Source organism: Peromyscus maniculatus, chromosome 4 (assembly GCF_049852395.1).
Source record: "Peromyscus maniculatus bairdii isolate BWxNUB_F1_BW_parent chromosome 4, HU_Pman_BW_mat_3.1, whole genome shotgun sequence".
In the NCBI taxonomy this organism is placed as follows: Eukaryota; Metazoa; Chordata; class Mammalia; order Rodentia; family Cricetidae; genus Peromyscus; species Peromyscus maniculatus.
This window is the reverse complement of record NC_134855.1, coordinates 15,279,301-15,306,941: the sequence shown is the minus strand read 5'-3', so window position 1 is coordinate 15,306,941 and position 27,641 is coordinate 15,279,301. Positions and strand designations below refer to the sequence as shown.

The 27,641-nt window shown below is 49.9% G+C and overlaps 1 protein-coding gene across 4 annotated transcripts; it reads right to left on the bottom strand.

The window, feature by feature from the left end:
* Positions 1 to 614: 614 nt before the first annotated feature.
* On the bottom strand, positions 615 to 27,620 carry Rabl6 (RAB, member RAS oncogene family like 6). 4 transcript variants are annotated; one of them, XM_076569233.1, is made up of 15 exons: positions 27,118 to 27,620; positions 21,204 to 21,338; positions 20,214 to 20,261; positions 16,542 to 16,594; positions 14,420 to 14,511; positions 10,827 to 10,967; positions 10,333 to 10,438; positions 6,097 to 6,200; positions 4,621 to 4,949; positions 4,195 to 4,348; positions 3,197 to 3,406; positions 2,839 to 3,106; positions 2,298 to 2,469; positions 1,697 to 1,755; positions 615 to 1,586 (listed from the first exon to the last, which is right to left on the bottom strand). In XM_076569233.1, exons 1-15 carry the CDS (start codon positions 27,245 to 27,247, stop codon positions 1,389 to 1,391), a joined length of 2,199 nt encoding a protein of 732 aa, XP_076425348.1. In that variant the 5' UTR covers positions 27,248 to 27,620; the 3' UTR covers positions 615 to 1,388. The 4 variants fall into 4 exon arrangements, with proteins under 4 accessions (XP_076425348.1, XP_076425350.1, XP_076425349.1 ...); XM_076569235.1 differs by having other exon boundaries at positions 21,204 to 21,333; positions 27,118 to 27,524; XM_076569234.1 differs by lacking the exon at positions 20,214 to 20,261 and having other exon boundaries at positions 27,118 to 27,395.
* Between the last annotated feature and the right edge of the window lie 21 nt (positions 27,621 to 27,641).

Below are 27,641 nucleotides of genomic sequence, written 5' to 3'. Positions count from 1 at the left end.
TCGGGGGTCCAAAAGGCCAAGCTGCATGCCCCAGAGCACCTGCTCAGCTACCAATCTGTATTGTGTGTACAGCCTCATAGCAGAAAAGTAAGGGAAACCCTGCCTCCCAGGCCTAGGAAAGCGCACTCAGCCTTGGCCCCCAAGGAGGCACAGCAATACGCCCCGCCCCCAACGTCACTAACAGTGCTACACGTCTGCCTGCCTCTGGAGGGTTCTCATGGTAACATGTCCGCAGTGGGCGAGGATGGAGAGCTGCCAGCGGGGGCGAAATACTCCGTTGCAGGCGCCCCCGGACTCCTAGCAGGCGGGGAGGTAGAGCAGAGTGGGGCACGACTGCCTTCCCAGGACTGGAGGTCCCAAGGCACTCTCCCTGCAGTGACCCTGCGTCAGCTTATGGGGTGGACCCCGAGCCCTGGCCAGGCAGGTCCTCTGGCTGACATGCTATGGTCAGGTACTGAGTCCAGACCACTTTGGGCCAGCATTGTGGAGCGATTCTCTTGGAACAGCTACCTCTCCAGAATGGCTCTTCGGCTTCATGCCAGGAACCCGGCCCCCAGATTGGGTGGTCTCATCTTAAGCAGCTTAGGGAACCAGAAAACAGTCACACACCGCAGTAAAATCGGAGAGCTTTATAGTCTGGGCGGAGTGTCTAAGAAGGCGCCCTCTGGGCTCACCTGCGCAGGTGCTCGACGGACGGGCAGAGGCACAGCTGGCACACAGTGGCAAGCTGTTAGTGCCTCTCCCCCAGGAGAGGTGGTACATTGTGTTCTCTTGCCAGCCTTACCCAGTGCGGGGCCTGGCCACTTTGCAGTAGCAGATGCTGCCACACCCTCCCGAGTACACATCTGTGCTCAGGGCATGACCCTGCTCTACTCTGGATCCATGGGGAAGAAGGTCCACAACCCAAGCCATGCTATGGCCCTGGGAGAGCTGAGGAAGGCAAGCAGGAGTGGGCTGGGTGGTGGACATTGGAGAAGCCAAGCAGTCCCACACCCTGCCTCTGTAAACAGACCCTGGTGGGTCCCTTCTCGGCCCCAGGCACATCCCTGAGAAACACCGGGGACTGGCTGCAGCTCTATCTGGGGAGGGCCAGGTGGTCCACCAAACCAGCTGCAACTCTGTTCTGTCCCCTCCCTCCCTGCAGAGCAGGCTTCTGCTGGGTTAATGCCCAGTACCTGCAGCGCCTGACCCCAGGGCCTGACCACCACCAAGGTCTCCGGCACAAAAATCAATGTAGAGTGGGCCAGACCACATGAGGGCAGACACAATGGCTGGGGAACATAGGTGGCAGGGTGGTCCTGGGAACGTGGGTGCATAGGCAGCAGCCTCCCCAAGTCAGCCGCTGGCAGTTCCCCTCTTCCCAGGACAATCAACTGCCTCTGGCAAGCCTAGAGTTCCTCATAGTCCCCACCACCAGGGTGGCGGCTGCTAGGGGCCCCACCCCCCAGGAAGGCTTCCAGCTCATCTGCAGCCTTCTGCTCTTTGCTCCGAGGGGGCTTCCTCTTCTTCCTCCGATCCTCCTTGCCTTCCTCCTTGTCCTTGCTCTTCTTGTGTTTGCTTTTCTTTTTTGTAGCCTTTTCTTCCTCCTGAAGGTCATGAAGAGCAGATCTAGAGTCAATGGGCAACCCACAAGGCTACATCCCACCTTCCGGGACCCTGGGCTATCCAGGCTAGCAGTGGTGGGCAGGGCGTGTACCTCTTTGCCTTTCTTCTTCTTTTTCTTCTTCTCTTTAGAGGGAAGTTTGCTGTCTTTATCTGCACAAGGAAGACAACTGAGCTCCTACCTGCAACCACTTTGGTCAGGCAGAAGCTGCTGCAGATACCCCATTCCCATCAAGGCCTGGTCCCACCGGCAATCTAGGGTGTTCCCATGTATTTTTGTGCTGGTGAGCTTTGAACCAGCCCAGGATGAAAATTTTTTCCCTCCTTTTAGGGCTGAGTTGGCCCAAGTCTGCCCCTGGGCTGCAATTCCAAGCACATCTACTGGGCGGCTATCATTTTTTCCAAAATAGTTCTGTCCCAAAGGCCTGGGACACCTGAAAGCCTGGAATATTGTCAGAGCAGATGGCACAGAGGAGGACCCATACGGAACCATGAACAGGGTGATGGGTGACAGTCTTGGATGGCAATTTTGGGCAGTTCCTCCCATTCTAGTATTCTCATAGCTATGATGAAGAAAAACATAGGCAGGCAGGCTAGGATTTCTAAACACAGGTCCCTGGACTAGCACAGGATGGGGACCTCCAAGTTATCCCAGGCTCTAAGGAGAGGGACAAGCCCCAGGCCCTGCCTCCTACCTTCATCACTGCTTTCCTTAGGTCCTGTCTCCTCCAGGCCCAGCCCGAAGAGATCTGAGTCATTCTTCAGTCTGAAAGCAGGGACTGGGGGCTTGGAGGGGAGGGGTGGCTGGGCAGAGCCAGTGTCCTCATCAGTCACATCAGAGAGGTCTTCTCTTACTGGGAACGCCTCCTGAAGAGAAAGATTAGCTGTAGGCCTATGATCCCTGACCACTGCCACTGGACCTTTGGAACAAGGTGGCAAGTCTCTCTGGGAATCCAGGGGCTGGGACAGGGTAGAACGGGAGGGGTTAACCTGACCCAGATTTAGAAAGACCAGCAGGGCCTTCACTATAGCTACACAGACCCCCTCCCATGGACTTCTGTCCACTTTCTCCAGCAGGCTCCAGAAACACGTTAGGAAGGGATTATGTCTGGGGGCACTGGAGCCAGGAACACTCTCCTGCCTCTCTTCAGATCTTGCTCTGGGAAACAGACCTTGATTGTCCTCTATCTCTGGAAGGATGGAGGCTGAGCTTCCCAGCCAGCAGCCTGTCCTTACCGCTCTCCTCTGTGTGTCCGATTCCTCACTTTCAAAGTCAGGGTCATCCATGACGAAGGACAGCATCTGAGCAGCAATGGGCCCCTCAGGATCACTTTCTGATGACACTTGCTTGTCCTTCCCTTCCTGGGGTCTATGAGAGCCATCAGTGGGGGGCTTGGTACTGCCGAGGTCAGGCCCTGAGCCAGCGGTGAGACCATCTGACCATGAAGGTATGGCTCGTGTGGGAGCTCCCTTCTTTTGTGGATGTGAGGCCTTGGTGGAGGACCTTCACGTAAGAAGAAATGTCAGGAGTTCTGAGGCCACCCTAGGTTGCCACTACCTCAGCTGGCCATACCCTGGGGACTTCAGCCCATACCATTTTGTCTCAGGCTCTGAGCACTGCTGAGGAGCCTCTCTGGGGTGGCCTTCCGGTCCTTCAGCTTCCTCCTCACTGGAAAGACTGATGTTCTTACTGGGGATGGGCTCTGAGGACAGCAGGGAATTGCCATGTGGCTGGTCTTCTATGTCCACGTCGTCCTGGAAACCTGCCACCATCGGGTTCCCTCCTATGGCCTCCCCATCATCACTGCAAAGAGGGGTAGGCAGTCACAAGTTCTGCGGGGGGGCCTCATGCTGCTGATTCCCCGCCCCAGTGCCTCGTCTGTGGTACCGTATTCGAGAGGGAAGACTTCCTGGGCTGTCACAGGGGCTGCTGAGTACAGCTGGGAGTAAGAGGGAGGGAAACACTGCCTTGCTGCTGGCCAGTGGGGAAATCAGTGGAGAGGAGCCCTTGACCCCACTGAACATGGTGATGCTGGAGATGCTAACAGTCATTCAACATTTGACCTGCTAGAGGGAGTGATCTCAGAGCTTAGCTGTAGACAGATTTTAGGGTGTTGTTAAAAGACAGACAGGGGGTTGTGGGAAGGGCTAGCTGCAGGAAGCCAGACCTGGCCAAGGCCTCTTGTCTGGGTCCATATGGGAAGACCCAGGTAGCCTTCACTATACCTACAGACTGTGCCAGGATGTATTCAGAGTGCCCTGCCCTGCTAGGTCATCTGCCAAGGTTCCTGCTGTCCTAGGAAGATTCTAGCTCCGTGTTCTCCAGTCTGCTGTGGGCATGAACTGCCCCACTCCATGGTGAGCTGTCTGTCTGTCTGTCTACTCCAGGGTGGTGATTAGTCTAAGCAGGCCTTTGACACATGGCCTGAGCCCTTTCCTCAGAGCTAACTGCCAATCAAGCAAGCACAAGAAAGGCTGTGTCCACAATCCCCAGCAGTGTCTTGGGAGATGCAGGTATGAATGGGATGGGGAAGCTGTGTTGACTAGTCCTTGAGGTGGACCGTGTGCTGGGCTCCACCAATCCACCATTACCTGTCACTATCCTGCTGTGGGCCTTTGGCTCCAATTTTCTTCTTGTCTTTAGGCAGGGTTGTGTCTTCCAGGAAGCTTCGGTCAAGGCCATCTTCAGGGACAAAATCCTCAACGTTCTGGACTCTTGCTGGGGCCTCTAGAGCTGGAGCTGGCTCTGTAGAGAAATGCTGTTTCTTCCTTCTATGGTTCCTGACCCCGCGCTAGGCAAGCCCCAAACTGGGCCTGTAGGACTGGGACTTGACAATTCATGCACCCTGGCTCAAAGTCATAGGCTACTTTAGAACTGGACCAGGCAGTGACTGGCCCAAGAGGGAGGAGCTTGTCAGGGGCACAGGGACCACATTCCCATCTCCGAGGGACATGAGGCTCAAGATGCCAGAAGCTAGCCCCCAAACCACATGTTGAGAGGGCTGCTCCCAGGCCTACCTGGAGGTGAAGGGGTCACTTCTGCAGCTGGTGAGGTCCCAAACAGCCGAGAGATGATACTGCGACGCTGGGCTGGAGCTGGGACTGAAGGTTGCACAGAGGAGGGCGTGGCCTCCAAAGGGGGTACAGGAGATGGTGCTTTGGGACAGGTGGAAGAGACACTGAGGGACAGCTGGGGGGCAGGCTGGGGAGTGCTGGGGCTGGAGCTCCCTGTGGACACAGCACTTGGAGGCACAACTGGCGACTGGGAGCCTGAGGATGGGCTCTGCCCATTGGCTGCCAGAGGGGATGCATGGCCTCGACTTCGAGCCTCCATCATTTCAAGGAAGCTAGGAGTGGCAAAAGGACAGGAAGTGAGGAGCTGGCTTTCCCTTGGACCTTTCTCCAAGGCTTTCAGCCATCAGTGTCCTTTTTGCATTTATACTATTAAGTAGAGAATAGGGCCGGCCTGCCAATCAGCTGCCCCAGTCTTTGGTACCCAGACTACTGCCTCGCTTATCCTGTACCTTTATACTGGTACCAGCCTGGGGAACTGAGTCTCATAGCAGATGCATGACCAGAGCCTACCAGGACCAACTATTCTTTTTTAAAAAATTTATTTTTTATGTGCACTGGTGTTTTGCCATGGGTGTCGGGTCCCCTGGAACTGGAGTTACAGACAGTTGTGAGCTGCCATGTGGGTACTGGGAAATGAACCCAGGTTCTCTGGAAGAGCAGCCAGTGTGTGCTCTTAACCACTGAGCCATCTCTGCAGCCCTCAGGACCAACTATTCTTACAGGATTTGGGTAGGCCAGTGGCTGTCAACAGTATCCAACTAGTGACCAAGAGGGAGGTGTGGCTGGTTATGGCCAGTGGGGTAGAGTTGCTAATCACACATGTGTAGTTTGCTCTAATCACAGGTTTGTGCTGATCCACATGTAGGAACCATACCAGATGTCTGAGTACTTTGTAAGTTCTGTTGGCTCCAAAGTATTTGGGGGTATAGAGTGCCAGAGTCAACACAGCCCACCCTCAGGAATATCTGCCCTCACTTTCTACAAGAACTCAGGGGGCTGCAGGGAAATTGAAACTGTTCTCAGATCAGCATGGCTCAATTCACAGTATTAATCCACTTGTTCTAGACAAGTGCTGATCCGACTAAATACTTTATTAGATGAACAGGAAGGGCTTTGGCTGATAGCATGGAGTACCTGTCCTAAGAGGTTGAGATGAGCTGCCGAGCCATGTTACTCAGCTGCTCCCCATATTGCTCCACACTGAGTACTAAGGTCTTGGCTGAAGAATACTCAGGTTGACTCATCTACCATGCATGCATATATATGGTGCTGTCTCCACTGCCTCACAGGTGCAGACCAAAGCTTGGCACCTGGCTCTTATCTGTGGACACTAGGGCCCACTGGCAATACAGGGCAGTACCCACCCTTCCCACTCAGGGTAGTCAGGGCCTGCACATCTGTAGTGGCTGGCTCACGTACATGCTGTAGTTCTGGTCCTCGGTTTCCTGCTGCACTGATAGCTCCTCCAGTGTGGCATCAATGTCTAGTTGGTTTGTCTCCAGCTGCCTCAGCAGTGTCTCCCTCTGTAGAGGAAGTGGACACAGCTGAGTATGCCTCTTCCTATGAGGCATGAGGTCTGGCTGGCTGCAAGGTCAGCTTGTGTGGCTTGGAGGATACAGGTCAGTCATACGGAGCCACACCAGAAAGCGCCACCTGTTTCCACATCATGCTTTCAGTTGTCACTAGCACTTCCTGTTGGCTACAGCAGCCTCTCAGGCCACAAAACCATAGCAGCAGGTGTTTAAGACATCTGGGGAGCCCCAGGGGCAACTGGGTGAAACTCTGCCAGGTACAAACTGAGCAAACGGCACACTTCTAACCTGATGACCAAAGCTGATCAGATCAAGCCTCTGGGTCCAGTTGCCATGTCTTCTTGCATTTAGATTTAATCTTAAAATACAGCAGCTTTCAGGCTGTGTGAGGGGACAGCAGATGAACTAGGACTGAGTTTTTAGCTGGAAAAGGTCCCGCTGGATAGACACTGCTATCACAAGAAACATGACCCTGGCACTGGGCATGCCTCAAGCTTACACCGAGAGTGTTTTTCAGCAAAGAGCAAACAAACCAAATGGAGAAAGTGGAGTAATTACAGACCTCGAGACCTGGAGTCTGTTTATATTCTGACGAATGAAAAGAAATACATGAGAATGATGCAGATCAACACTCAGAACAAGCAGGCATATATAATAGACAGATGAGGCTCCTAATTTAAAACTAAAGATGTGGTATACCAAGAGAAACCTAGACAGCTACATCAAATACATTACATAAGTCTATTGAGACTTTACTCTGCATATTGACCAATAACTGGTGATTTAAATAATTCTGGAATTATAGTTTATTTTCTCAGACAGGGTTTCTCTGTGTAGCCCTTGCTGTCCTAGAACTCGCTTTGCAGACCAGCTGACCTCAAACTCAGAGATCTGCCTACTTCTGCCTCCTGAGGGCTGGGACTAAAGATGTGTGTCAGCATACTCAACTTAGTTTTTGTTTTCCCCTTCCCCCAGACAGTGTTTCTCTGTAACAGCCCTGGATGTCCTGGAACTCAGAGAGATCCTCCTGCCTCTGCTTCTAGAGTGTTGGGATTAAAGGTGTGCACTACCACTGCCCAGCCTTACAGTTGTTTTTTAAAGACTTGTTTTTGTAATTTTTATGTGAGTATGTGTGAAAGCCACATGTTTGAATGCCCAGTCTAGAAGAGTATATTGGATCTCTTGAAGCTAGAGTTACAACAGCTGTGAGCTACCCAGTGAGGTTGTTGGGAACTGAACTCAGGCACTCTGGAAGAGCAGCAGGCTTTACTAACCACTGAATCATCTCTCCAGCCTCATGGCTGTCTCCTGTATCTAGGTCTGGCCTTGAACTTGCCACATGACTAAGGATGGTGTTGAATTTATTTTCTTCCTTGCCTCCACCTCCCCACTGCTGCGATTATAGGCGAAAGCCCCCCCTGGCTTATATAGGACTAAGGACTGAACCCGGAGTGCTGTGCACAGCAGCTAAGTAATCTAACGACTGAGCTACATCCTGAATCCAAAAAGTCATTCTAAAAAAGTTGTTATTTATTTAATGTATATAAATGTTTGGTCTGCATACCATGTACATGCCTGGTGCCCATAGAACCAAAAAGGCATTTTGGATCCCTTGAGAATGGAGTTGCAGAGAGTTGGGAGCCACCACGTGGGAGCTGGGAATTGAAAGCCATCTTCTAGAAGAGCAGCCAGCCCCTCCAAGATGGAATGGTTCAATCCATGGCTACTTCCAGGTAGCCACCACCCTGCCAGCAAACAGTGGCCATCACATTCCTTGCAAATAACCATGGAGGAAAGCTATGTTGGTCTAGATCTCAGCTCAGGCTTCTAGCACCAGTGACTATCTTGGCATCTCTCTGTCTCCTTGGCAGGAGGCAATAGTAAAGTTTTCATAGAGTGGAGCAGTGTGAGGAGTTGTTTTCTAACAGTTTCCTCCAAGATGGAATCATTCCACATTGCAGGGCTCTTTAAGCATGAAGGTAAAACAGCTTCAGGATGTCCCTGAAACTGGCCAGATTCACTAGGTCCTTCCTGTCTGAGTAAGCAATAACAGCTGAGAGTCCCCCTGAAGAGGGAAGGAAGCTGAGATGAAAAGAAGACTCAGACCAAACCAGCTACAAGGAAGCTTTGACCAGTTACTTGGAAAGGACACTCTCTGACCTGTTGAACTGCCTGCAGGCCATGCAATGACCAGGTTCCCAGCTTGTATAAGCTGTGGACCTGTACTGGGGTGGGCTTTGGTGATGTAGCTGTCTTTAGGTCATTTGCTCCTATAAGTAACCCCAATAAAACTCATTGGTTCACCAGGCTGGACTTTGGTGGTATCTGGAACTAGGGATCTATTGGGATCCCTGTCTGGGGTGAGCAGATTCGTGTTGTGTCTCCCTAGGTAAAGTTTTGTCTCACAACAGGACTCTTCTGTGGGAAGGCATTTAGTAGAGGATCCTTTCAATCCTGTAGGCTCCTCAGCATAACCCCACCTGCAGGAATCTCATGAAAAGGAAGGCTTTACTTTCCTGAGTTTGGTGTCCTGGATAAAGTATGAAGGGCCCATACACTCAGGGGAAGCTACAGGTCACCAGGTCCAGAAAGGTGGCCAGGCCTGTTCGGCCTTCTTGTTCAACAGAGACCCCACACCAAGCTGTTTGTGTTTCCAAAAAGGATTGGTCTTCTGTTCTTATGCTTAGAATCCAGAGCCTTGTTCCACTTCCTGCCTACTCTGCTGCTCTCCTAATTCTCAGAAGCTACAGCATACCTCAGGACTAGAGAAAATGACCACAGCTTAAACAGGGTAGGGTCCTGGGGGAATCTGGGACTAGACGGAGCTTTGGGTTTATAGACTTACACTGGTTCCTTGGCCTTGACAAATATAGAAACACGAACAGGAGGCACTGGGTGACGATATGGTCATCTTGTACTATCTCTGAAACATTTTGCTTTTTGTTTTGTTTTTCTTTTTTCTTTTTCTTTTTTTTAAGATTTATTTATTTATTATGTATACAGCATATATGACTGCGGGCCAGAAGAGGGCGCCAGATCTTGTTACAGATGATTGTAAGCCATGTGGTTGCTGGGAATTGAACTCAGGACCTCTGGAAGAGCAGTCAGTGCTCTTAACCTCTAAGCCATCTCTCCAGCCCTTGTTTTGTTTTTCAAGACAGGGTTTCCCTGTGTAACAGCCCTGCTTGTCCTACAACCTGATCTGTAGACCAGGCTGGCCTCGAACTCAAGAGATCTGCCTGCCTCTGCCTCCTGAGTGCTGGATTAAAGGTGTGTGCCACCACTGTCTGGCTTGTTTTGTGTGTTTGAGAAAGGGTCTCATGTAGCCCAAGCTGGTCTTGAACTTGTTACATTCTAGGAATAACTTTGAACCTCTGACCCTCCTGCTTCTACTACCCAAGTACTGGGATTACAGGTATGTACCACCATGCCCAGCACTTACTGATCCTCAGTACATAGCCTTAAACCTGAAGTGATCTTCTTGACTCAGTCTTCTGAATGCTGGGATTACAGGTGTGTGCCACCATGCTCAGCCTATGCCACTTCTATTCATCTAATCTAAAAGACTCCAAGAGGAACACTCAATGAAAAGCAGGGTAGGTGCAGCTATTCACCCTGGTAGGCCACCCTACTTGCCTCAACTGCATCAAGGAAGCTAGACGCTTCAGACAAGGGTGCAAGTTTTCTGTTCTTCATGAGATGGCCAGAGGGCTATGGTTAGCGTACAGTCAGCCCAGCATCAGCACTGGAGAGTCACAGAAGTCTCATGTCTTGGAACCTGCCTCTTGACAGATAAAAAGTCCGTGTGACTGGGACCTCCACAGCTACATGTACATCTGGTAAAGGGGTCTGCACTTTAGTCAGTGTCCCACAGAGGCATAAGGGCTCTATATGGTAGACTGAAACTTCCAGATGCTCTTAAAGAGCAAGACATGTTACTCACTTCTGGCCCGCTGCTCTGAGTGCTGTGTGTGCCATCTCCAGCCCACTAGATACATGTTGGTAGCCAGCTTCCAAGAAGGTGCCCAAGAATGCTGTCAGGCTTAGGGAGAAGGCCAATCCTTATGCAGAGCAACAAAAATGATGGCTACCCACTTGTCTGTCCTACCTGGTAAGCACTTACCTGTAACTGCAAAAATGGGATGTTGAAGAACTTATGCAGGTACTTTAGGCCAAAGCTGTTCTTCATGGAAGACTCAGCATATCGAAAATAGGAAGAACCTGGAGGTCTGTTTTCAAAGAAAGATAAAGGAACTTAGTGGGCAGCGTGGCTTGATTCCTATGTCAAGGGTTACACCTAAGCCTAAGGTGTCCTGCCTACCTAGCTTCCTTCTGAATGTCTTTAGAAGGTTCCTAAAGACATTCTGTAGCTGATCGGAAGAACTAGACAGGGGCCAGGAAGGCCCCACAGTCCTGGCATATGGTCCTCACATCTTCTATAGCATTACCAGAGACCTGGAACTTCTCACCCTCTGGCCATAATCCCTTTCCTGGGCCAGGATGCTGACATTTTATCTCCAACACAGGATGAGATCGTGCCTTGTCTACAAGCTTCCCCCAAGACTATGAGAGCACAACATAGGACCTTCTTACAGGAGCAAAAGCGGCGGCACCCACCTGTCCAGGTGGTCAATGAAGTCACGCACATCATCTGGCAGAATGACTCGATGCTCACCCATGTCACGGTAGTTGCCCAACACGCACACCGGCACATGGGTTGGCACTTTGGGAAGCTCCCGGAGAACATAGTTGAAGGTCCTTCAAAAAGGGAGGGAGTGTTTCGCCTTAGCTGTGTGGCCGTTGGAATGCTGTGTACACTACCTCTTTGTCTAAGTTCCCAGAGCGCGTGTCACCGAATGAACAGCAAGTGCTATAACCTCAGCCTGCATCCCTGACCACCGACTCTCCTAGGCATCCCCTGCACCCCAGATCAAGGTGCTCCATTCTCCTGCCTTGATCGGGGTGCCACCTGTCTGTGTCCCTATGAAAGTGCTTCCAGGGCTGGTGGGGTGGCTTGGCAGATGGAAGTGCTTGCCACTGGCTCGATGACCTGAGTTTGGTCTATGGGGCCACACTGTAAAGAGCTGACTCCTGCCCTCTGGTCTCCATCACATAACTTCCTACCCCAAAATTAATTAAATAAAATCAATCAATAAATAAGACCTGCTTGGAGCCTCACCTGTTTGTAGCGTCATTCTGAACTGTACGTATCCTGGGGTAACACGTCCCTCAGTTCTGCTGCACACTGAGGCTGGGTTGCAGCTCATCTTCTTCTCCCTGCTGGTTGGCTCTTGCCTCAGGGATACCATCACTGAAGTGTCCTCAGTGAAGGCTACCTTCCTATCCAAGGCTTCACTTATTCTACAGTGAACCATAACCCTACAAAGTCTGCTGGCCTCTCCAAGACTGACTTAATGTGGGAGTGCCTGCAGCTCCACTTTACACGTCACCCCAATGTCTCCAAATGACTTGTAAAGACACAACCAGGACTAGGGACTTGGTGCAGTGCTGAGTACTTGCTTAGCATGTGGAAAACTCCAAGTTCAATCTCTGGTATCTGCCCTCTGCCCCTCACTCCCCACCAAAAGCAACAACAACAAAAACCCAGAAATGGCAGCACATACTAATAACCCCGGTTCTCAGACAGCTGAGATAAGAGGATTATGAGTTTGTGGCCAGTCTGGGCTACATAGTTCCAAGTTAGCCTAAGCTACACGGAGACCTTGTTTCTATAAAATCCGCTAATACCACATGGGTGGCGGTGGTGGTGCACACCTTTAATCCCAGTGCTTGGGAAGCAGAGCCAGGTGGATCTCTGTGAGTTTGAGGCCAGTCTGGTCTACAGAGCGAGATCCAGGACAGGCTCCAAAACTATGCAGAGAAACCTTGTCTCGAAAAACAAAAAACAAACAAAATCCACTAACACCACCCACAACCAGTGAAATGTGTATGACCCAGCTTCCCTGCCAAAAGAAAGCAATGAAAATGCAACATGCCTGTGACGATGGCAGCCTCTCCTGACTCTGATGTATCCTCTTGAAGTGTGCTCACTGGTCTGTAATTGCAGCTGTGCTCTGAAGTGACTATTGCCTCCCAGGTACTAGCTGAACCAAACATGCTGGTGTCCAGGGATCTCAAACCGAGAAATGACTGTGATCCTTGTGGCCTGACAACGGGTATTTTGTGAGCACAAGGGCCTACAAAGCCTCATGGCTGCCAAATAAGCATCTGCATATCCTTCCTGATCTGGCCTAGCCTATCCACTCTAGCCCCAAACTCAGGTCCTGATGTTCAGCCAAGCTGTCGGGCCCTCATTGCTCTTAAGTGCACTACCTGCTCCTCTGCATTACCCCGATAGCTGCAGGGTCTTGTGACATTAGATTGCAAAGGTCATAGAACACTTTAGTGGAGTACAGGAGCCTTCAGTGTCCAGAGGCAAAGCCATGTCCCCACTACTAGATCACCTACAGAGGCAAAATGCACATCTCTGCTCTGTACCTGAGATGGGAGTATTGCTTTGAATATGGATGTCTATGACACATGTTTACTGCTGAACTGGAGATTGTGGCTCAGTCTGCCTCCTATAGCTCTGAGAGGATTCTAGCATGTGCCAGTTGCCAGCCTGTCAGGCAAACATATAGGTCCCTGAAGGTTGGGAGGGCTGATCTGGGCCTGTGAATACTATGCTAAAGCTGTAGGAAGTATGTTAGTGTAGACTGTGGCTACCAAGGATCTATAGGTTTAGGACCCTCAAACCAGAATCAGTGTCATGCACAGTGCTAACTTCACTCCAAAGCACATGATGGAGGCTGGTGTATGAGTTTGTGACTATTTTTTTGTTTGTTTTGTTTTTTCATGACAGGGTTTCTTCGTGTAGTTTTGGTGCCTGTCCTGGATCTCGCTCTGCAGATCAGGTTGGCCTCGAACTCAGAGATCCACCTTGCTCTGCCTCCTGAGTGCTGGAATTGAAGGTATGTGCCACCACCGCCTGGTGAGTACAAAACTAGACAGATAAGGTCCCGTTGTACATGTATGGGGCCAGGAAATCCAGCTGGTTTGCTCTGGCTGTCAGCAATAACAGTCTTAGAAGATGGAACAGAATGCTTTTCTCTGCCTTTTTCAATCCAAACACAGATTATACATGTAATCCAAATAATAGAACTGTAAAAGCAGAGTAAAAGGCAAGGTGAATCTTCAAGACTACTTCTAAAAGAGCTGCTGTCAGGGCTTCTTGTAATGTATGGCTTTTTTTTTTTTTTTTGAGACAGGGTTTCTCTGTGTAGCTTTGGAGCCTTTCCTGGAACTCACTCTGTAGACCAGGCTGGCCTTGAACTCACAGAGATCCGCCTGTCTCTGCCTTCCAAGCGCTGGGATTAAAAGCGCCCAGCTGGTGGTTGTTTTTAAAGCAAGGTCACATTATGTATCTCTGGCTGCCCTTGAACTCTCTAGACTGACTGGCTTTGAACTCACAAAGATCCGCCTGGCTCTATCTCCCAGTGCTGGGATTAAAGGCGTGCGCCGCCGCCGCCGCCGCCGCCGCCGCCGCCGCCGCCGCCACCACCACCACCCGGCCCTATTACAGTATTTTAAGAGATTGGTTTTCAGTGTACACAGAGTACGACTTGGAGCTATCTGGAGCCTCTTCCGTTTTTCCCTGTTGTCTCTGACAGGAAGGCTCCCAGTCTCACGATGATGTGTAATGTAGTCTCCTGAGCACATTTCATGGTGTCCCCCCTCAATGGGAGTTTGGTGGTCTCAGGAGGCTTGCACCTGACCTCTGACCCACTGCTCACTTTTCTCTTTGTCCTTTGTTGTCATGAATCTTAGCTGTGTCTTCTTGGTGACTGAAAGAGTGTGTGTGTGTGTGTGTGTGTGTGTGTGTGTGTGTGTGTGTGTGTGTGTGTAGAAGCCTATTTCTGGTACCCTCTCCACCCCTGCAACAGGCCACCTGACTCTGATTAATTTTATATGGTATTTTCAGGACAGCGGGGTTGTGGAAGGTAGCACCTAATCTCTACCACTGTTGGCCAGCAGCCTGCCCCTGCCCCACCCTCTATAGAGGTATGAATCTATGCCCATCTTGTGGCTTAATGCCTCAGCATCTAGGGGTTCTGCCCACAGCTGGCAGAGCAGGAAGCTCACACCATCAGAGAAATCACATGGTACTACGTGAAGGCATGCAGCCACTGCCAGCTGCCTGCCCCTCTTACCACTGCTTAGTGATGTCAAACATCATGACCACCCCATTACAGTTCTTGTACACGTCCAGGAACTCAGCATCCAGAGCCATTTCAGACTCTGCCTAGAAACAGGAGGAAGAAAGGGTAAGATTGTGTCCCTGGCCAAGCCCCACACCCGTGGACCCTGAAACACCCCAAAAATGCAGAACGGGCCTTTTCTAATCTAACACGTCATTTTGTTTTGGAAAAAACACAAGGAAACACTTGTGGGTGTGTGCACGTTAGCTGTGGGAACTGGAGGAGTGAGTTTCATCTCTTCGGGGAGGCCTGGCCCAGGATTCCTAGAAGCAAGTACTGGAGCTGTCAGCTGCCCTTGAGACGGCTTCCAGAGGAAAACCAAAAACAACACAATGGTGCTGGCCAACCCGGTCAAACCCCATAGCTGGGAAGTCATAGGTCCTGGGTGGGGGTGGGTGGGTTCACAGCTGTTCTTTAGCTAAACTGGCATGGAGCCAAACTACATTCTAAACGTTATGTTTATATCCATAGATAAACACTACTTTCATCCTTAATCAGAAAAATCTCTTTTTGGCTGCTCAAGGTGGTAGGAATAAATGGCAGTTGAATGCATAGTCCAAACCAGATTCAGGAAACATCATGAAATAATGAGAAAAGAAAGAATCTAAGAGCTGAAGACTGAGAGGACTGTGGAATGTTATCAGCAGTCATGGTGGCCTGCACAAGCCCGAAACTCTCAACAGCAATCATGGGTTAGGGAGGTCAGCTCTCAGGGCCTACCCCTGTTAAACTACTGACTACTGATGGATTCCGGGGAGGGTAGGTATTATCTTCAGTTGTGTGCTGAATAGTAAGAGCACCAAATGCCAATGGTAATTCCAAACATGTGGTCAGGCAGAAGGCCTTAGTTTAAAAGCATTGGTCACACACGCCTTTAATCCCAGCACTGGGGAGGCAGAGGCAGGCGGATCTCTGTGAGTTCGAGGACAGCTAGAGCTACACAAAGAAACCCTATCTCGACAACCAAAACAACAACAACAACAACAACAACAAAAATCATCAGTGGGTCACAAAACCAAAGAGGGAAATGATGGGCAGGACTTGTAGAAAGGAGGGAGTGTATGACAGGGGTAGAAGGGAGTTAAGACTTGAGTAGGTAGAGACAGGGTTGGGGATTTAGCTCAGTGGTAGAGTGCTTGCCTAGCAAGCGCAAGGCCCTGGGTTTGGTCCTCACCTCCGGGGAAAAAAGAGGGTAAATAGAATGTATTATCTGCGTGTACGAAAAGGTCAACAAATGTACAAAAACCAAAAGAAATAAAAAAATATGCAAAAAAAAAAAAAAATTAATCAAGATGTGTTCCAGAACACACACTCCATGGAAGAGGACCAGGGAGGGTGTATGTATCACTTAAGCTTCCAGCCTTGAAGCAGAAGGAGGCTCTCTATTCACCGAGGGAGAAAACAGGGCAGAGTTCTCTAGGACAACTGGCAGGCAGGTGTGTCGAGGGACCACACAAACATGTGTACTGTGTCACAGCTTGTGGGGAGCAAACACAGGTCACCTAGCCCCACTGGAGTGCCAGGGCCACATCTCCAAGATATGCCAGTGCTTTTAAGGACAAAGCCACTGTGATGGAGATGTAAGATGTGGCCCCTTACAGGCCATTCACACCATTCAGTTTCCTGCCATGTCTGCGGAGTGAAGCAGAGCAGCCATCACTCACTTAGGGCAGGTAGCCTAAGTCATCGGTCCCCCTAAACCAGAACATCGGCAGCACGGGTAGCCTAAGTCATCGGTACCCCTAAACCAGAACACCGGCAGCACGGGTAGCCTAAGTCATCGGTACCCCTAAACCAGAACACCAGCAGCACAGGTAGCCTAAGTCATCGGTACCCCTAAACCAGAACACCGGCAGCACAGGTAGCCTAAGTCATCGGTACCCCTAAACCAGAACACCGGCAGCACGGGGTCTCGAGAGCAGTGAAGGGCAGTCAGCGACTACTACCGCTGTAGCCTAACTAGAACATTCGGGATCTGAGAATGTTCTAGATGTACAGGGCTGGAGACCACCCCGAGGGACACGGGCACCTTGCTCTGGACACTGACACAGACCCACCTGACAGTGTGGCTCACCTCCTGGGGGTCATTCTCCGTCTTCAAGCCGTCACCTCGTTTTTTACATTTCCCTTTTTAAAAGACAAACACAAATTAGGACTTGCCTAAGCGGGGGAGTGTCCTTCCTTGGACCCCTCCTACCTGCCACAATGCTCCACTCAGCCTTAAGAGATAGGGAACTGTGTCAAACAGCGAGGCCAGCAGTGGACAGGAAGGGCAGGCCTCAGCAGCCGACAGACAGGCCAGGAAGTAAGATGCCCAGTCCCGACCTGCCTTGAGGAAAGGGGTCCCTCTTGACAGCCCAGTGTCCATGGAGACATAGGAGCCAATGTGAGGTAAAGGGCTTCCACCGGGTCAAAGCTAAGAGAGACCAAATCTGGAATTCCCTCAACAGCTCTGCTGTATCACTATGGCATTAGCACATAGGGAACAGAGAGTCAGGCCAGCCCACCTGACACTGCCTGCCCTGGTTATCAAAGCATTTTATGTGACAGACAGCCACAGGTCCTGCTGGGGTCTGAGGGTCTGGGGTCTTGCTATCTAGAGATAACAAGATGGCATACATCACTGTCCTTCCCTCTTTTCATGTCTAAATTTCCAACTGGGCAAAGGAGCTGCTCACAACCTTGGGATTCCATAGCAAACAAATATTCCCCAAGAACAAACTCAGGTTTATTTGCTTAAAACACCAACCCCATACCCCTCTCCAAGTCCTATCTGAACACCTGTTACACTCTGGTCAGTCTGGGGAGTCAGCCTCTCTCCCCCTCTGGTGCAGCGGATGATTCAGCCTGACCCTCATGGGCTGAATGGCAGGTGGGCCACACTTAGGTCAGGAGCCTCTAGCACAACCAGGACCTTCCTACAAGTTGCTGTAGTGTCTGTGGGAACTACTCTTGGGGCAGAAGGAGAGTGCTGGACAGGAGCTGGTAGGTCTGGGAGGCCAGAGTAAGCAAAAACTTGCCAAGCTGCTTCCCATCAAACTTCCCTTTGAAAGCTTCTGAACATGCACTGCTGAGCCTGCCCAATCTTCTGGAGAACCTACCCGCTGCCCTTTAACTTCTGTCACATCTGAAGGTCCTCTGCTGCTGTGGGAACTAGGCAGACTGTGGACCACGGGGATGGGGGGTGTGTGGGGGAGGGGGCAAAAGAGCCTTTCTATGGGCCCCTCTGGTAAATAGGTGACCGCAGCCATGAGCATTCAGGCACTCCCTGAGTTAGGACCGCTCTTTGCTGGGATCCAGCCTGATTTCATCAGAGCAGGGATATGAGTGGATCCCTGAGAGTGGGAGGGTAGAGGATGTCTGAGTCTAACAGTGGGGAAAAGGTGCTCCTTGACTCCTGGGCAGTGGAGGTGGCAACCTCTGCTTCATGGCTCTTGGGCCTACTGAAGGCGTAGCATGCCACTTTGAAGGGTCCTGAGTGAGAGGTTGAGGTCACTGCATTATGGTCCCATCTGATAGCTAGACCCATCTTCTGACCCCGCTCTTCAAAACTGTCTCTAGGACAGTGCGCCCCACTGCAGCAGGGGCAGACATAGAGGCAAGAGCAGAGGCAAGAGACAAGGAAGGCACTTTGGTTCCAAAGTGGTGGCCCCTCTGTGGACCAGCAGCAAGTATCTCCCGACTGGATGGGCTCATGGCTTATGGAAGATAGCTGACCTAAGCCACTGATGGCTTCCCGTGGATATGACTCTTGTCATCACAGTATATCCAGTGATGGGCCTCAGATAGCAGGTCACCTATCAATGCTCCAAAGATCACACACAAGCATGCAGAAGTGCACAGACATAGGGAGATCAACAGAGGTTCAATGGATGGGGTCCAACTAGGCTGTGTAACTGCTGGAACCACAGAAAAAAGTGGCTTCAACTGTTCTCAACACTTGACCCAAACTCACACTCAAAAGGAACTTGTATGAGGAGGGAGGAGAAAGCACACCCTGTGCCAGAAACCAGAGCCCTGGAGACACATCTTCCTACAAAGTCCTGGAACTGAAGGACATGTAGTTCAGCCATGCTAATGAAGCCAGGGGTCAGGTCAAAGGTGGTGCGTACCAAGTCAGGGGTTGTGAGATGTCAGAGGCTAAGGTGTGTGATTTCACAGTGCTTAGAACCACCTGCATGCGTGTACACACACATACAACCTCAGCACCAGGGAAGACTATGAGCTCTCACCCCTAGGATCACAGAGGAACTTAACCGACCCATAGTCCAGGTGGTGGCCCGCACGCCTTTAATCCCAGCACTCGGGAGGCAGAGGCAGGTAAATCTCTGTGAGTTCAAGGCCAGCCTGGTCTATAAAGTGAGTTCCAGAACAGGCTCTAAAATCTCCACAGAGAAACCCTGTCTCGAAAAACAAAACAAAACAAAAAAAGAATGAGATCTGATGCTCTCATGAGTGTACTCTGAGTTCTGTTGATGCCCTCTACAGGTTTAGATGAGACTAAGTCTCTGTGTGGCTGATGTAGCTAGGTACTTGGACTTGGTGACCCGTTCTGTAAGAAATGCTATATATAGGTCTCTAACCTCCATCACATGGATGACACAGATAGGCTGAAGTAACAACATGCAACTCCAGCTTGCCTTCTCTTTAAACGGAATTAAAATTCAATGTGGAGAAAAAAACAAACAAAAAAACTCCTTGTGGGAAATCTGTTTGAATGGTGTCCTGGACCAAACCAGGGTGCTGGCCCAAGATGTGCTTTTTTTTTTTTTTCAAGACAGGGTTTCTCTGAATAGTTTTGCACTTTTCCTGGAACTCTGTATGTAGCCCAGGCTGGCCTTGAACTCACAGAGATCCGCCTGGCTCTGCCTCCCAGTGCTGGGATTAAAGGCGTGAGCCCCCACCGCCCGGGCCAAGATGTGCTCTTACTCCACTTGACTCTGCCCCCACCCCTCACAGCCTTCCTGATTCATGCAGTCTTGCATGTTTCTACTGTGCTGGTGCACTGCACCATCTCAATCATTAGGGCTGCCCCAGGCCAGAGGGTAGAATAGGTAGCTATAAACTGGACCAGAGTCAGACAAGAGCCTTGTGGGTGTCTGCCTGTTCTCATTAGAGGGATTATTAATCATGGTCAAACAACATGGCTGGCATTAAGCCATCACCTAGTAAAAGAACATCTGACAGATGATATCCTGTGAGTGTCCAGGTTACCTTCTGGCTCTCTCAGAGCAGGGCTGCCAAACCACTAAGGCTCGAGGGACCAGTGTGACTATGGGTTACCAAGGGAAACATGCAGGAGGGCTTTGAGAACAGCTTCATATGGGTCAGAGTTTTAAGCACACCCAGACCTCCCAATAGTCAGCTGTTCAGTAACTAAACAAATACTCAAAATAGCCAAGTATATGTGACAGGTCCACGGTTGCAATCTACCGTGCCTACCAGACATGGGAGGGAATGGACTAGGATCCAGAACCTAGATGAGGCAGGGATCAGCCAGGGACTCTGACGTAACCTAGACATCAACAGTTGGTAGCAAACCCAAAACTCCCATATTCTTGAGTCGATACAGCTGGTGCCTGTGACGTGTCTCTGAACCACAAGTGGTTCTGTGTGACATGGGGCCCGAGAGAGAATAACCAGACCAGAAGTAATGGGCGTGAGGACACGCAAACGAGGTGCATGTATGGACAAGGAGGGGCCCTATTTAGAATCTATTAAGCATTAAGGAGAAAATGTACCTTACCTTTGTCAACTACATCCCAGACTTCAACTTTCACTACATCATCAGTGGCTGAAACAAGGAAATCTCTGATTAGTGCCTAGCATCACAGCCCCTTCTGGGCTCCCAAATGGGGTCAGGGGTATTCTGGTATCACTAGCTTCCCGGGGCCTCTGTAATACATGCTGCAGGGTTTTAGGCTGTTCCTCCAGGCTCTGGCATGAGCAATATATCTACTGGCCCACAGACAAAGCCAGTCCAGGTACCTAAATGGATGCTCACACCCTAGACAGATTAAAAACGCAATGCAGCTGTCCGAGTCACTTCTCCCCCAACTTCACTGCTTCATCTGACTGGTCTATCCGGTGAGGGTTGAGCAGAATGTAAGAATGCAAGTCAGTGCTAGGGGCTGGAACGCTGGTGTTGGGCCATCTGAGCAGGCCCTCGCTGGCTGCAGCCCTCAACCTACCCAGCCATTTGTTCTACAGTCTCCTAAGGCTTTCTCTGATACTGCTAGTCCTGAGCCCAAGTTCCTGCTCTCTCTTCAACCCCTCCTCAGCATCAATTCTCCACTCTGGAATGTCCTAGGGGCTGAGGGAGCTGGAAGGATGGAGGAGACCCCAGGACCCAGAAGGGCAAGACAAGGGGAAAAACAGTCACACTGTTCTCCAGGGATGAGCACTTGCCAGGGTTCATAGCAAGACAGGTATGTGTGCGGCTGATGAGTATGGGTGGGTGTGCTCCTAGAGGTGTCCAGGGAATCCCAGTCTTTGAAGGTGTATCCTTGCTTTTCACTTGCAACTATGAGTGTCCTGGGCCGGAGGCACGAGTGCGGAGGAACTTCACAGATTCAAAACGCTGATGGGGTGACTGGCATGCAGTGGTGGGGCCTCCCACATGGGTACTATTTTCCCAGTTTCAGAAAAGTACCTTCCAAGAACCAGGATGGAAGGCAGGACACTCTATGGTATAGGGAGAAAAGGGGTCCTGAACTATTATAAGCCTTGAACTCACTTTTGTAGTTCCAGTGGATGCTGGTGACTTGGATTTCCTGGGTGGGGATGTATTCTTCCACAAATTTCTTGCCCTGCAGTCGATGCCACAGAGCCGTCTTGCCAGTGTTCCTGTCACCCCGGATCACAATCTTCACTGGGGCAAGGATAGGCAAAGGGGAAAGAGAAAGGAAGATTAATCCGTCACACTTTAAAAACTTCTGAAGTGTCACATCTGTTCCATCTCACCTTGAATTCGTATTTTTCTCGGGTGACTGGCATGCAGGGGAAGAATTGGTGAGAATGCCAGCAGCTTCCCAACAGGTCAACTGTAGCTGGGCAGGACAGATTCTCCCTACGTACAATGGTGCCCGGCAGTGGGCAGAATGTAGCACCAAGAACAGAAGCCAGGGCTGATGGGAGGAGGTAGCAGTAGAGGACTTCCTCTGGGCCTGGTTTTCTCCTAGAGTCATATACTCTGAGGGACTGCCAGGGACCCTTAGGATCAGAGTTGGGCTGCACAGAGACTTGATCTGACCAACTGAAGAACAGGACCCATGACAGTACCCCAGTACTTGGTTTTCCATTTACTTGTTTTTCTCATAGTTCTGATGTTTTGGGTGCAGTTTTGTCTAAGTCTGTATTCTACTTCATTCATTCCAATGTATACCAGGCCTGAATTCAGAAAGGTCTGCTGGCTTTGGGCAGGGACAGGTGAATAGGATAGGGTGTTGTCCTTATGCCCCTATACCTTTTAGACAGGCTCACCACTGGGCTTTTTGAAAAGGTAATAAAGAGCAGTCTGGAACTGATGCTGTCAACAAAGCCAGGAAGAACAGGAGCAAAAGAGAGTGGGGACAGGCTTGGCATTTGGCTGGGAAGACTGACACCTTAGCTGGGTGGGACAAGAGTCATGAATGACTGAGGATGCTGAGATGGGCAGGGAAGGCATAGGTGTTAGGCTGGTGCTTCCTGGGCAGTCCCATGGGACATGGAGAGGGTTAATAATGCTACCAAAACACCTTTAAGGGCAGGAGGTTCAGGCTGTCGGTAAGACTTCCAAGGGCAGGGCAGGAAAGGGTCTAGAAAGATGTAATTCTTGGCTGTATATATTGTATATACTTATTGGATAGTTTTTCTTGTATTAGTTATAAGCTTTCTTTAATTTTAGACAAAAAGAGAGGAAATGTGGTGGTATTGTGTTCCCCAAAATATTGTGTACCTTAATAAACTTAAGCAAGGGGGAGCTGTGGGTTCCTCTGCCAGCCTGCTTCTTTATCCTAGGCTGTCTAGTCTGCCTACAGTCCAGTGCCTCCCCATCTCCAAAGCATTCTATAGTACCAGAAGCCAATGGCCATCCTGGCCTCATTGCTCAGCTGGAGTCTTAGGATGTACCTGACCCCACCTAGCACCCCCAACGCCTGCAAAAACAAAACAAAACAAAACACCTGCCATTTGTGGTGATCTGAATGAGAATGGCCCCCATAGCCTCACATATATGAATGGTTGAACAGTTGCTGTGTCCCTGGGATGGGGCTTTGAGGTTTCAAAAGCCTGTGTCAGGTCCAGTCTCTCTGCCTGCTGCTTGTGGATAAAATATAAGTTCTCAGGGTCATGCCCACCTGCCTGCTGCCACTGTAAGCTCCAATAAAGTCTCTCTCAGGTCCTACTGAAAAGCATCAAGCACTCTTAACCACCAAGCATCTTTCCAGCCCTAGATATAAATTCTTTGTGTTTTGCTTTTAAAAAAAAAAAAAAGAAGAAGAAGAAAGAAAATCTTGCCAGGCAGTGATGGCACACGCCTTTAATCCCAGCACTTGGGAGGCAGATGGATCTCTGTGAGTTCAAGGCCAGCCTGGTCTACAGAGCGAGTTCTAGGACAGGCTCCAAAGCTACACAGAGAAACCTTGTCTCGGAAAACAAACCAAACCAAAAACAAAACAAACCAAAACCAAAACCAAAAGACCTTTTACTTTTATGTTTATGTATGTGTGGCTGTGTGAGTTTATGTGCCTCAAGTGTATGCAGGCTCCTAAGGAGAAAAAGGTGTCAGATCCCCTAGAACTGGAGATATAAACTGTTGAGAGCTGGCATGTGGGTACAGGGAATTGAACCTGAGTCCTCTGGAAAAACAGGCAGTATCTTAACCCCTAAGCTATGTCTCCAGACCCCCATCCCTTTCTTTTGAGACAGTCTCTCTATGTAGCCTTGGTTGGCCTGGAATTAGTTATGTAGACCAGATTTGCCTCTACCTCTCAAGTGCTGGGATTAAAGGCCTGCACTACCACGCTCACAGAAAGTACTAATTTCCAAGTAATTTCTTCACAGACTCATAAACTATTTGGAAACTGTTGCCATCTGGATCTTAAATCCCCCCATCTAGCCAATGTGTTAAAAGTTTGGCCCTAACATGATGCTGTTAGGAGGTCACCTTTATATTGTGGGACCTAGGGCTGGAGAGATGATGGCTAAGTAGTTAAAAGCTTCTTCCAGAAGACCTAGCTTTAATTCTCAGCACCCACATGGCAGCTTACAACTGCCTGTAATTCTGGTTCCAGGGCATCAGATGCCCTTTTCGGGCTACCACAGGCATTAAATAAGCACACGGTGCACAGATGTACATGCAAGTAAACCACACATTGTACAGGTTTGAAAAAAAAAAAAAGTGGAATCCGAGGCAATAGTGGGACTTGGGTTCTCTCCCTACAGCACATAATCGGTGCCACACGTTGAGTGGTCTTGCTTCACCATGCATTCCCACAATGACGTGCTGCCACAGGTTCAAAGCAACAGGCCAAGAGGCCATGAACGGAATCTACATGCCCCTCTACTCTTTGCAGAGCTAAAGTAGACCGGGCAGATCTCCAACTCACAGAGTTCTACCTGCCTCTGCTGCCAGAGTGCCAAACTTTTACTTTTCATAAGTTGACCATCCCATATGTAGCCATTGGAGAATAAAGAACAGCTTTTAAGCTTCAAAAAGAAACCTGAGAGTTGGGTGTAGAAGTAGATGCCTGTAGTCTCAGCTACTCAGGGTACTGATACAGGCAGACCAGATGAGCATACAAGTTCAACAGTTGGAGCAGAATAGTAAGACTCTATTTCAAAACAAAACAAAAACACAGAATACAGACCTTCACCTCCCTTACTACAACCCATTCTCATCACCTCAAAGTGTGTGTTGCTTGACAACGTTGAACCTACAGCTGACCAGACCATAGTTGGGCAGTCTTCTTATAGTCAGACATACCCAGGATCCCTTTCTAACTTTTATTAGAAAAAGTTATATTCTAAATGTATCTTTTTTGTTCTTTTGAGACAGGGTTTCTCTGTGTAACAGCCTTGGCTGTCCTATTGTTTTGTAGACCAGGCTGGCCTTGAACTTACTGAGATCTGCCTGCCTCTGCCTCCCAAATGCTGGGATTAAAGGCGTGTACCACCACCGCCTGGCCTAAATGTATCTTTCAAAGATCATATCGCCCAATTAGAGGGAATTCCCCCACCCTCAATTTCTTGATTGCATTGTGACTACTAAAAGAAATGGTGTTATTCAGTAATTTTTTTAGGAGCTGGGGATGTAGCTCAACAGTAGTGTACTAGTTCAGTGGGAACCTAGGTTCAATCTCCAATAACAAAAAAAAGAGAAAAAAAAGTGACATTGGCGAATGTAAGTTAAGGGTGCTTGCCACCAAGCCTAACAACCCTAGTTTGATCCCCAGGAGTCATATGGCAGGAGAAAAATAACTTCTACAAGCTATTCTCTGACTGTCACATGTACACCAAGACATGCACATCACCTCAATAAATACATTTTTAAAAATAGTACTTTTAAAGTTACTATTAAAGTTTCCTCCCGGCCATCTCTGTCTTTTATGAAGTTGGCAAAACTTTTCCTCATTTTGCATATAGTTGGAAGACTTGCATCTACATTTTAACATTCACACTTACTATCTAGGGTTAACATATTTCTGAATGCCATGCCAGCTGCAGTGGTGTACCATTTTAATCTCAGCACTTGGGATGCAAAGGCAGGTGGGTATCTACAAGTTCGAGACCAACCTGGGCTACATAGTGAGATCCAGAACAGTCAAAGCTACATGGTAATATCCTGCCTCGGACCCCTCCTTCCCAAATCTGAATGCCTTAACTCTGATCAATTCCATTCTGTACTAGGGGCTGACTCCAACTGTTTCAATATTGTGAAAAAGAAAAAAACAATTGCCCAAAAAAAACCATTCTTACCCACGACTAGTATAATCACTGCTTAACGGCTTACTTATCACATATGGACCCATTCCTTTGCTTTTTTTTTTAATCCCATGCCTATCTTTTCAGCTTAAGTTCCATTTATCTAAAGAATACCCTCCAGTATTTACTTTTGCAGGAATCTTTGTTCAGCAAGTTGTCAATCACACACTGAACAGCAGCATTCTGGCATCAGTTCTCTGAACATGGTCTCTCTACTCTGGTTGCACGGTTTCCTCTTTTTGCTTTTGACAACTCACAATGATGTGGTGATCTGCGGGTGTGTCAAAACGCTGGAATTCTTGAGGAGTTTGCTCTTTTTCTATTGCTTTTTTGAGACAGGGTCTTACTGTGTAGCCCACGCTGTCCTGGAACTCAATAGGTATACCAGGAAGGACATTTTTAAACTCACAGAAATCCACCTGTCCCTGCTTCCCAGGTAATGGGATTAAAGGCATGTGTCACCACACTCAGTTATTAGTTTGACACATTAAAAAAAAAAAAAAAAATTGTTGTGACCCTGGAGGGACAGCATTCTATAATAGACAATTAAAAGTTTGGAAAGCATCAAGTTAACTGTGCCTCTTACTCACGAGAGTTGTGAATCTGTATTTATTACACGACTGGTTTGTTTCTCTAAGGTAGTTCAGAAAATTTGGAAGAGCAGCTCTTTTAGGTCCCTCCTATCAGTACCACCAGGGGGCGGGGTCATTAGGGAGCAGGTTTAGAAAGTGAGAAACTCCAGTTCAGACCTAATTTCTAGGATTAGGTTTCAAGTAATACTATATAAACTAAACAAGGAATCCAAATGTAGATTCCAAAGAACACAAACCTCTGAATATTTCGACTCAATATTCTCTTCTGCAGATTCAAGAGAAATACAAACTTTCAAGTTAACAGGTATGAAGTGCTTGCTCCTAATAATGTTACCCAACTATCACTGACCATGAAAGACACCGATTAAAGTGAGCAGTACGTAGTGTGTTGGGGAGTGTGCGTCAAAAACCTAGCAGTATACAAATAGTTGAGAAGTAAACAATGTCAGACCAGGGGACTGCCTAGAAAAGAGCCCGCAAATGGAAAAAGTCTAAAGAGGTCAAGAGGACGGTCTGCTTCTAGTTGCATACATACATAATTTATAACCAAGGATAGAGCGGGCCTTTCTTCCTGTGGGGCCAGGGATGCAGCTAGTGCCTTTTGGAACTTTTTGAAAATATATCCCTTACAAAACTCTTAAAAAAAAAAAAAAAAAAAAAGAGGAGGGGGGTGAGAACGTGTGGCGTGGTGGCTATTGTTTGCAAACCGGCCTCCAAGTGAACAACAACAAAAAACCCCACGGCTCAATGCCAGAGCCGACCGAATTTCAGGAGACTCAAGTGCGAGCACGCGCCGGGGTCCGGAGGGGAGGCAGGCGGCACGCAGCCGCTAGCCCCAGACCCGCGCGTGCACCCTCGCGTTATGTAATGGTCTCTGTCGGCAGGGTACCCGCGCCAATCAGGGTCCTCCACCGCTGCTCCGCCAGCGTCGCTGCACAGCTCTCCTCTGGAGGTCTCCTGTCAGGTGACGGCCCTCAAGGGGCGACCATTATTCAGAGCCCAGGGACCCCGTCCACCCCGGTCCTCTAGGGCTGGGTGGACACCCCCGGTACCGCCAGCCGCCCCGGCCTGCCCGACGGCGCGGCCCGCACTCACTGTTGTATTGAACCCCCTTAGCGAAGCGCCTCTGCAGCGCCTGGTTCATGGACTGCAGCCCGGCGGGGATGTTCTTGTCCCGGCCCGGGGCCTGCTCCGACCCCACCAGCTTCTTCAACGCCGAGAACATCTTCCTGCTGGACGTGCGAGCCGGGTGCGGCCCGCGAGCTCAGGAGCAGCGGCAGCGGCAGCGGCAGCAGCAGCAGCAGCAGTGCAGCGCGCTTCGCACCATGTCCGGCCGGCCCAGGCTTCCTCCGAGGTCGGGGCCGGCGTGGCCACAAGCCGAGGCCCGACGGTGGAAGCGGCCTCCAGCGAGGCTCTGAGGCCTTAGCCTCTGTAGCTCCGCTCCGGCTCCCGTGGCCCTCGGCGCGGCGGCCAAGCATCCGTCAGCGCCGCCATCTTGGCGCCGGCGCGGCTACGGAGCGCCGAGAGGGACACGTAGACGCCGCCTGCGCAGCGGGCGCACTAGATCCCGCCCCTTTCGAGCAGCCCCTCCCCTCCCTGTCCAAGCCCCGCCTTCCCGC

Bases quoted from the DNA above. Each gene is read 5' to 3' on its own strand.
- Rabl6 (XM_076569233.1), bottom strand. From the start codon at position 27,247: ATGTTCTCGGCGTTGAAGAAGCTGGTGGGGTCGGAGCAGGCCCCGGGC. The intron at 21,339-27,117 runs GTGAGTGCGGGC...TCCTTGCCCCAG, and splicing joins TAAGGGGGTTCAATACAACA to TGAAGATTGTGATCCGGGGT. The intron at 2,470-2,838 runs GTAAGGACAGGC...CTTTCTCTTCAG, and splicing joins CGGACACACAGAGGAGAGCG to GAGGCGTTCCCAGTAAGAGA.